The sequence below is a fragment of the Zingiber officinale genome, chromosome 3A (assembly GCF_018446385.1).
Source record: "Zingiber officinale cultivar Zhangliang chromosome 3A, Zo_v1.1, whole genome shotgun sequence".
Classification (NCBI taxonomy): Eukaryota; Viridiplantae; Streptophyta; class Magnoliopsida; order Zingiberales; family Zingiberaceae; genus Zingiber; species Zingiber officinale.
The window spans coordinates 161,221,744-161,232,486 of record NC_055990.1 but is presented as its reverse complement, the minus strand read 5'-3'; the positions used below and the strand labels follow the sequence as shown (position 1 = coordinate 161,232,486).

The following is a 10,743-nucleotide window of genomic DNA, read 5'->3' as shown; positions in this document are numbered from 1 at the left end:
TAATTGTTTTTTTTATAATAAGTAGGTTTATAAATTAAAATAATATATTTTAAATTTTCTTGTGTTGTTGTAGAAAAATGGCAACAAATATTATTTTAGAAGCACAAGTTAATTTTTATAATTTAGAAAATAACAATTGAAATACTTGGCTTTTGACTACTAGAGTTTGACACTGATGGTTTGACTTTATTATACAGTTTTTTCATTAAAAAAAAAAATCTGTTTAGATTGGATCGAGTCGGATTTCAATTGAATTTTCTCGGGAGGTTTTTTTTTTTTTGCAAAAAAATATTAAAAATTTTCGTTTAAGAAAATTCCTCCCTTCCATCCTCTCAATATTAAACGCTGAGTTACAAACAATCTACGTCTCTTGAAAATATATACCAACGTGTCCCGACTTATCCTAAAATAAATTTTCAAAATTCAAAGTGGCGCAAGAAATAAAAAAAATCTATCGATATTTTATTGAAAATGAGGGGAGAAGTTATTGATTTTTAAAAAATAATTTAGATGGCTAAATTTCACCACTAATTCTGAAAATAAACAATCTTTTTTCATGATTTACCTATCGAATAAATGTAAATTACACTTAAAAGCTGACCTTCGGAAAAATAATTGATTATGGAATGAGATAATTTTGTTTTTTTTTCTAATGCGTAAATCAATGTCTTACGGCTTAGGTATGTAAATAAATTGAATGTTTGTAAATAAATTTAATATTAGATTTGATAAGGGTTTGTTGACGTTCATTTTGTTTGAAATACAATTTGAGTCTCATATTAATTTAATTAAATCTTATTAAATTACTTAGTTAATCTAATTAGCTCTTAAAGTTATTAGATTAATCATGAATCTAATATTTATTTGGATTCATGATTAGATTATTTGAATCTAATAATCTCAAATCAAATGAAGTCCAATCAAGGTTCTAAAATTCGCTAGGCGCTAGTCGGGCGGCAGACCAGTGCCTAGCGCCTAGGCCGCCTAGGCGGGGACTAGGCGTCGCTAGGCGGATTCCTCGGTATCCCTTGTTTCATGTGGACTGTGGACAATGTCATATGTAAATCTAAATGTTGTCTTAAACAATTTCATAGCAATGAAGATCTAACTATGTATGCTGAAATAAGTACATACTTTCCAATACCAAAAAATGAAAAACTATAAAAGAAAACTAATAGTTTTGTGCAAAGAAAATATACTAGGCTCAGTAAATATGAGTAAAAGAAACAGTTAAACAATAGAACATGCAGTAAGTTATCATAATCATATAGTAAACAGTAGAACATTGGAAAATAGTAGCAATAGTTCATTCAAGATTGCAATGCATTGTGAACTAGTAACCACTAAACAAAATATAATTGTTAAATAACATAAATCATGTCTTAACAAAATAAATTCAAAATTACACAACTAATAATATCTCATAGACTCATATTTATTCTGCTTCTTCTTCTCCATAATTTTCAATAACTTGTTCTTCATCGGACACAAACTCAATATCATTATTGTGATCCTCGTCTTCTTCTTCGGATTCAAAATCATCTTCATGGAGTTCTCTCACTCTGGAGCTTCTTCGGGGTTGTAGATTTTCATCTGCTCCACTTGCTTCATCAACCATTTGCCAAATGAGCCCGGAACCTAGTTCAACTTCATCATCTTCCCCACCATCCACAATCCAACCTTGTGCATTTGAAGCATCTTTTGCAAGAAGGACATCAACATTTCTTTCTTTTTCTCTTACTAGATTGTTCAACCTGTTGGCATCCAACCTATTTCTTTTCTTTGTGTGAATCTAAAAACACAGAGAAAGTAAATACTATAGTTAGTACCTGAATATAGAGTATAGACGTTAAAAATTATAACTAATTTAATTAAAGAGTAGACTGAAAGTTTAAAACTTACTCCTTCAAATGCACTCCAATTTCTTTCACACCCAGATGAACTTGTAGTTAATGAAAGTATCCTCAATGCCACCCTTAGCAAGTTAGGTGTGTGAGCACCGTATGTACTCCACCATGCACATGGATCAAATGTATCATCATTTTTTTCACATGCTTTTGCTGCCAATATTTTTCCAAATAACCCAGTCTTATTTCTATACTTTGGAAATTCCTTGTTAATAATTGTATCTTGTAAATCTAACTCATTGGCATGCAAAGTTTCCATGCATTCAAAAATCCCCATCGCGACCTCCTCATAAAGAGCAATCGAACTATCTTTGTAGTAAAAATAAGGATTCAACAAAAATGCAGTGGTATGCAATGATGTATCAAGTTTATCCTTCATTTTTGACTCAATAATGACTATGATAGGCTGATAATTTGATTCCACGTTATTCAGAGCCACCTTGATATCTTCTTTAGCTTGAAGAAGCTCCCCATATAGAAACCCCATCGATGGCTTTCTATCTCCATCTACCAATCGAAGAACTCTTACCAAAGGAGCAAATATTTTCAAACAAAGTGTTACACCATTCCAAAAACTCATGCTCATCACTGTAGAGTAAGCCATTTTTCCTTTGTTTGTTTTTGGCCATTTACATTTCTCCCACATATCACTTGTAAACATGGCCCTTAAACTAGCTTTTTTTTCAATCAAATCTTACAATGTGAGGAAATTTGATGCAAACCTGGTAACTCCTGGTCGAACTATGTCTCTCTTCTTCGTGAAACTTCTCATCGATGATAAAGTCTTATGGTGAGCATAGATGAAAATGGTAAAAGTCTTGGATTGCTCAATCACCTTTTTATATCGTGGAAGTTTGTTAATACTTTCAGGCATGAGATTAATAGTGTGAGTTGCACATGAACTCCAAAAGATCCCGGGTCATTTTTCTCTCATCAATTTAGTTGCAGCCATATTGTTGGTGGCATTGTCTGTAACAATCTGAATAATATTCTGAGCTCCTACTTGTTCAACACACTTGTCAACATACTCAAAAATAAGTTCAGTTGTATGTGCCTCCTCTGAAGACTCCTTAGACTCTAAAAATGTAGTACCCTCCTTGCAATTAACACACAAATTTAAAGATGCTTCTTCTTTTTCTATCACTCCATGCATCTATCATGATCGAGCATTCATTCTTTGCCCATTATTCTTCATGTTTCTTCAGCAATTGTTTTGTTCTTTCAACTTCGGCTTTCAATAGTGGCTCCCTAAGTTGATATTGAGTTGGAGGCTTGAATCCTGGTCCAAATTGACCCACTGCCTCCATTAGTTGCTTGAAGCTATCATTATCAACAGCATTGAATGAGATTCCATTTTCATAAACCCATCTCCCAACATATTGTTGAACTTGTTGAGTTCTCTCTTTGAAAAGAGTCTCATTTATATTTTTTTGCCGAAGTACTTTACTTCCACTGGAGCCTGCATTTTCTGGAGCAATTGTCGATGTATATCTATCCATGGGGCCAAGTGGAAGAGGTTTTTTTTAACTCCATCCATCCCTTCAATTTCAAGACCTTCTTCTTCATCTACGGAAATAGCCACCTCTGCTCTACAACTTTGTTCTTCCATTATTTTGTTCTTCTTTCTGTTCTTCCCTAGGATTTTCCACCTGCCTAACCGCAACTAAGATTTTTCATCACCTAGGGTTACCACCCCTAGGACCTAAGGTTATCACCCCCTAGGGTTTTCCATCTGCTTAGAATTCACTAAGACTTTTGCCTAAGATAACTTAGGACTTTTCTTATAAGCTCAATCAACCTTGTTAGTCACAAGACAACTTAATTTTGAACTCTTTGACATAATCAAAACACAAATTTGATCGTCTGATGCTTCCCGCATCAACGGCATTTGCACAACCCGTTGTCGATTAAGCTAAACTAAAATGGCTCATCACACCAACTATGCTGCTGTCACTGAAGCAGGACTACCTTGCAACTCTCAACAAAAGCTTTATCAGCTGGGAATTGTGGTAGATTTGCAGCCTGAAGGAGAGTTCCTCCGATTGAAAATAAACTCGAGTTTTAGCCTACTGGATGGCTGCACTCTGTCGGGTTGGCTTGAGATATGAAAGTTTCAGAATTTCAGCAACAATCAAAGAAGAAGGCTGAAAATCTAGCAAGATCAAAGCCAGCCTTTTATTCAATAAAATCGATAGAGTATCCAGGGCCTGACCACCAGGACCATTTCAATATGTTAATTTAATATTTTTAATTGTAGTAAAAGGTGGATTATGTTCACTATAGGTATTCTTCAAAATCTGTCCCCAAATTATTGTTGAGTTTTAATTCACATTATTTCTTATGCTTTTAGTCCCACATTGCTAAGCTAAGAAGGTTGGAAGGCCTTATATATGGAGTCCTTCTATCCATGCTTAGCAATGTTAAGGGAACTTACGCGCATGCGCGGGCTGAGCTCAAATCAAGTGGTTTTGGAGGGTTCGAGCCGAAAATCCATAAACCAGGCGCGACGCACACGATCATCGTGGGCCTCGTGCTTGCGGGCGGCTTGGTTTGTTTTTGCCAGTTTTGTGACCTGGTTTATTTTTATTGGTCCGGCGTGAGATGAGGAAGCAGAAGCAAAGCGTGCGTCGCTTCCTCTGTACTGCTTCAAGTGTATAAATACACTTCCTCTGCTCCTTCTCAACTCACTCCATAAAAAGCAAAGCATTCCTCTGCTCTCTGCTTTCTCCTTCTTCTGCTTTCCAAGTTCTGAGGCTTGGTTCTGTGATCTGAGGTTGAGTCCGAGTGTGGCGTTCGTCTTGGAGTGCACCTACGAACGGCGCGAATGGTTGTCGGATTTTGGGAGGATTTTGCCGGAGAGCCTCTGCACCGTGGGCGGCAATAAATTCTCTAAAGACAGTCGGCAAGCCCGACGCTTCAACCGGAGATACACAAATTCTTAACCCTACTCTTATTACCGTTTATTGCATGCTTGTCATTTATTGATGCAATTATAGATTACTGTGTTAACATAATCATATCACAACAATTATATGAATGAAGATAAATCATATGATTAACTTATAGTCAACCGTTAAGTGACTAGTAATTACAATTGATATGGGAATGTTACAATGATTCTGTGAGAAATTAACCCAGTTAATTTAATAAACTAAGTCACTACCATTTATCAAAACGCGTAAGAGTGAGTTACTGAACGCCAAACCTCCACATAAAAATAAATTAGGATACAACATGACAAATTATGTCTACAACCAAGTTGAGTAGTACACTAATAAGTGAGTCTAGTGGGTTGTGGACTGATAAAGGGCTCCATAAGTATACTAACCTATTGTTAACTTCAGCTTAAGTATTTCGGCCACTAGTTGGGCCTGGCAACCTAATGTGCAATTTTCTCATTTTAGTATTTTCCTGTTCGAAAGAGGAGAAGATGGCGAGTTGAGGATATGACTCGAATTTGATGAAGCGAAGACTCCATGTGGTCCTTCAACACAAAAGCGTTATTGTCGGGGCGGGAAGGGATTTCCGGCGTTGACCTTTCGACACTCAAGTTAGTTTCCGGTGATGTAAAGAATAACACAAGTGCTGTAGCGAAAAGAGTGTAGAACGCCTATAAATAAGAATCTCTTCCTTAAGCGAGCATGTATATCTTTGATGTGACAGGCTGGAGACTTCCAAAATAGAATTAGCATGTGAAATATACTCTGTTGTCAGTGACATAAACCTCCAAAAGAGTACGAGGAGATACACGGATGGTCTCGCTGTAGGCCGATCGGCGTTCGTTCGACTGAGACACCTTTGCTTCGTCATATTGAACAACACAATTTTCACTTATCTTTTTCGTTGTCGGAGGGCTATCTCTTATCCGGACGGACACGCATCCCGCTCGACAGGGATTGCGGTATGGGGATGCACTGTCTGTTTGTCTTTTAACCTCGAGTTATTCGTTTGACCTTGCTTGTCCACTCGGACATGCAATCGATGTTCTTTACTTTGATCTATCTTTATTAGAATCCTTTTTCATCACCGTATTAGTTTACATCGTGGAAATTGGTATTGCAGTGCACCTAATTGTAGATATGATGAGATGCTGTTAAAGGTTATCTATGGAGGAACCACCATTGGGCATTGGGTTTCACATGTTGCTAATTAACAATGTTTTATAGACCATCGGCAATGCAACATATGAAGATAAACAAAACTCCTACAGAACTCCAATGTCAAATTGATAAAGAAACAAATGTTCTACAAAGATGATTAACATGGAGTATTGGGCCCTTTTGAAAACACTACCCCAAACTAAATAAAAATATTCTATAGATAAAATGACTCAACCAAACTTAGAACAAATCTCTTATTCTCTAATTAGAACAGCTACTAAATTAAAGCCTAGCAAAGTTTTTGTCATTGGTGTTTCAGGAAGAAAATCCGGTGCCTAGAGTAAAAAATTGGAAGAGAAAAGAGGAAATATATTATGGTTCATATTCTTTCGTACCAGGAATTTTCTACACGTAGTCAAATTGTTCGTCCTTATTCGTGTACTAATGGTCCTCTTGGGGCCTTGCTAAAATTAAGTTGTTTATTATGTAGAAGCATACGAGGAGATGACAATTTGTTCTTGTACTCTCGCACCTTCTTCATGAGGTATTTAGATGATGACTTCTTCCATCAAAGATTCATCTGGCTCCACTACAAGAAAAAAGCATCCAACAAATTCAATTGCAACTTTTACTCTACGTTGTATATATTATGGTTCCAAAATCATATCCTCCTAGATTTTATATATGCTTGTTCCTGCTCATCCCATTTCCCTCCAGATCAGCCTTTTTTAAAAGCTGTCAACCTTCCCTTTCCGCCCACCCACTTCTCTTCCTAAAGCAATATGCTCTCATCCATCATCCTTCCCTTCAGAGCTAAGAAAATGAAAGAGAGAGAGAGAAAAAGGAATGGCTACGGTTTGGTTTGTATGCATGCCCATCTCTTTACATGGACGACTAGTCCACACATCAGAATTCAAGAGCTGATTCCACTCTCTAGCTCTCCAGCTTCTGTCGATATCCAAAAGCAAACTTCTCTAAAGACTCCAAGCAAGTGCAGGAACTGTTCATGCACTTTCTGGGGACGTGATTGCTCCAGCGTAAATGGACCAACTGGCGAATTGTTCAGCATTTCCCACTATTTATGAACATCTTAAAGTATAATCTGACTCTGGGGGATCCGATCGACCAACATGAACAAAACCAAACAATTTCTGTGCCATTGATGAGGCCACAGTCCACAGACACAAGTACAGGTGAGATGCAAAAGGTGTGTGCTGTGATATGTTGGAACAGATGCACGCACTCATCACCTTCATACGTTGTGAACAGGACTAACAATAAGCTAAAGATTTACAGTGAAAAAGGATTACCTTTTCACTCGACATTGAATTCACAAAATAAGGATTGGAGAGATTCAATTTAGCAAACATGTGATGAGCAACAAGGGGACAAAATTGAAGGAGCTCTGGGAAGATAAAGATAACCTGAATTCCAACTCATTCTATGGTCCACAATGCCACTGATCAGTGGATTGGATCTGGTTCTAACGAATTGACAAGCTTAGATCCTTCTAGTGTTTCATCTATATTGAGTTAGACTTAAGTCTAGTTCTAAGGTTGATCAAGTTGAAAATTATAAAAATGAATTTGGCTAGAAATAAATGTTTCCATTTTGAAGATCAGGGGTAATTCCGTCCTATGGTTAAATGTTCCAGGCTATAAAAGCCCGCTCCTTCCACTTGCTCAAATTTAGCCGACGAAGTTAACAGAAAACCCCCTGGACAAAAATTTCGTCCCCAACAGAGCCCTCGTCTCGCAGGAACGCACAACTCCGGCGAGGGAAGTCGGCAAAATCCCTCGTTTGAGAGCCTTTCTTTCGATTGCATCCGTTACCTTCGCCCTACCGGGCTTATAGTTGAATCCGGCGGCCTCCGCCGGAAGGTGGTACGGAGGGTTCTCCTTTTAGCCGCTGGGCCTGAGGTCCTCGCCGAAACTGCGAGCGTCATGATGGGGTTTTCTCTCTACCCCATGAAGACGTCTACGCGCCTCCTGTGGAGCACCAGCTTCTTCCGCCACAAGTTCTTCGCCGCCGCCGTCGTCGTCTTCTTCTGATAAGCCGGTCGACAGATCCCCTTCGGCCTATCCAACTAGGTCGGGATATAAGGGAGAGAGAAATTAGATACGTACTAAAGTTTTCTAGTCGTATTCGTTCAATTCAGATCTGAGCGGCTGATCGTTCGGATCTGAGAAGAGAGGATGGATTCTAGCCGCCATCTGATATTTGATTCCTCTTCGTCGTCCACCCGGGCACGGTTGCTAATGTTGGGCGGTGGAAACCCCATCTTCCGAGGTACTTTTAATCTACCGATATTATATTATTTGGTCGATTTGGACTTGGATTTGGTTTTAGTTCGAAAAAGTTGTTCGATTTGGGGCGGAATTATAGGGTTGAGGCCGGTGGTTGCGGTGGAGGAGCTCGGCGCCACCAAGCGGCCGTTCTTCACATCACCTGATGAGATTTACGAGGAGCAATACTACGAGGAGCAGTTGCCGGAGAAGAAGCGCCGCCTGACGTCCGAGCAGGTGACTCCTTTCCTCAAATTTTGTAATTAATTTACCAGATTTTTATTGTTTGACGAAAAGACAACTTCCGTACTCCTTTTTGCCTCGTCTCATCGTTTACCAGTCATGCTTTTCTTTTAACAAACGGCGGTTTCGATTTTCTTGTGTTCGTGCTACCGACTTTGGGAGGAACGAGCCTGTTTGTTTGTTTGTCTTGTTTTGATTGAGTAAAAAATTTATTCTGTTTTTTTAACAGAACAGGGAAAGGAAATAATAAAGATCTAAAGCCAAATCTAGGCATTTCTTAGAGCATTGAATGCACAATTGGTGACAGATCAACATAGTTGTGGTCATTTATGTTGAGTTTAATAGCAGTAGTATCATGTAATAAGAAGACAGTTATCAACCAACTTCGCATTGTTTTACTTCATTTGCTCTGTTCCTGTATTTTTCATTTGAATGCGAGAATGATTTGGCTCTCATCCGAAAAAAAGGTTAACTTATTGGAAACGAGCTTCGAGGAGGAGAACAAGCTGGAGCCAGATCGAAAGAGCGAGCTGGCTCGAAAGCTAGGCATGCAACCAAAGCAAGTGGCAGTGTGGTTCCAGAACCGGCGTGCAAGGTCGAAGAACAAGCAGCTCGAGCAGGATTTTGATCGGCTCAAGTCATCGTACGATTCATTACTTGTTGATCATGCTGCCCACCTCAAGGACAATGAGCGATTGCAGTTGGAGGTAATTTCTTTCGTTCTCCTCAAATCAATAGATTGGCCTGCTCAATTTCACAAGTTGGGTTATGAGAATCTAATTTCCTAACTTGCTGCAGCTTTATTTCTAAGCTAATTTTGCCTTAAGCTAGCTAGTTCAAATATTCTGAAACTCTTGATTGGCTAATCGCATAACTTCAAAGCTCGATTGATCTTTAGGAAAATTACCAATTTATATCTATATTATTTCTATATTGTTGACAGTATATAAGATAACAAATGAATTTTTTCACAACCAAACAAGAGTGACTGTGCAATGGAATATCTCACAGTGGAACGACTAAATTAACCTTTTCTTATCAGCTACCATCTTTGCCGAATCAGCCAAGTACAGCACTAGAAATCTAGTATGTTTTATCCTCAATTGCCAATAAAACCATCATTTAGATCAATGAAGCCATTAGTTTCATCAAAGTAAATTGTGGTTCAAAAGATATTCCACCCTGTTCAAGATATAGTTTGTGTAAATTTATAGTCAACTCTGTTGCAGGTGAAATCACTGCTTGAAAAGCTAGAAGCTAAGCAGGAGGCTTCTCTGGTTACTGGTCTGAAGTTGAATGGCCAGGTACCATCGACCGCTGATCTAATGGCCCAGAAAATCCCTCATAAGTTGGAAGATATGCTGAGCCCTGGTAGTGGTGGAAGCACAGTGGTTGAGATGGAGGGTGCGAACCAGCTGGTGGGGAGTAGTCGAGAGTCTTACCTGGTGGAAGGCTACCACTGTGAAGAACTAATTCATGGCGACATGCAATCTGAGGAGGATGACTTGAGTGATGAGGGCTGTAACTACTATCCTGATGGCATGTTCATGGAGCACAACAACCAGGAGTGGCTCTGGAACTAAAGTCTACCTGGAAATCAGTACAGCCTTCTGATACTGCACTCTGCTGCTGATGCATCTTCTTCCTAGCTTGCCTAAATGTGGATTAGTGTCGTAGAATATGTACTAGTTGTGGAGTACGGTGGAAATGCATTAGATCATATCTGATTTGAGTAAGTGCTTAGCGGGAGGAAAAAAAGACTCTGCTTGTTTATCTTAATTATCCCAGTAAAGAAATAAACCATCCGTGTGGATAGATAGCTGATCTGAGTTATCATTCGGATAACTTATAAATAATCACCAGAGAGACAATGTAATCTCTTCGCTCCCTAAGAATTTTGTTATGATGATCTTGATGTCTTTAGCGTTATCTTATTGGATGGTTTAGGTAAAAGGCTAAACAAGTTATTGAATGGTCTCCATCTACAAACACCAGATGTGTACACGTGTGAAAAAGGTGAAGATTGATGCCTTTGTCTAGAACCACTTGTTGTTGGTTGACTCAAGAAGCCATTAGCTTATTGGTTCACTTTTTCCCCGCATTGTTTCACTCTGATTCTTCCCTTTATTGATGCAGGCATTCTCCACGGTTACTTATCCTCTTCTAGTTGTGACCTTCCCCAGTGGCTTCTGGTCTGGAGTCCCAATC

General features: G+C 38.7%; 1 protein-coding gene across 1 annotated transcript; it reads left to right on the top strand.

Moving 5' to 3' along the window:
- The first annotated feature begins 8,153 nt into the window (after window positions 1-8,153).
- On the top strand, window positions 8,154-10,444 carry LOC122053150 (homeobox-leucine zipper protein HOX16-like). The gene is made up of 4 exons (XM_042615058.1): window positions 8,154-8,296; window positions 8,393-8,529; window positions 9,003-9,242; window positions 9,765-10,444. Exons 1-4 carry the CDS (start codon window positions 8,203-8,205, stop codon window positions 10,116-10,118), a joined length of 825 nt encoding a protein of 274 aa, XP_042470992.1. The 5' UTR covers window positions 8,154-8,202; the 3' UTR covers window positions 10,119-10,444.
- Window positions 10,445-10,743: the final 299 nt, after the last annotated feature.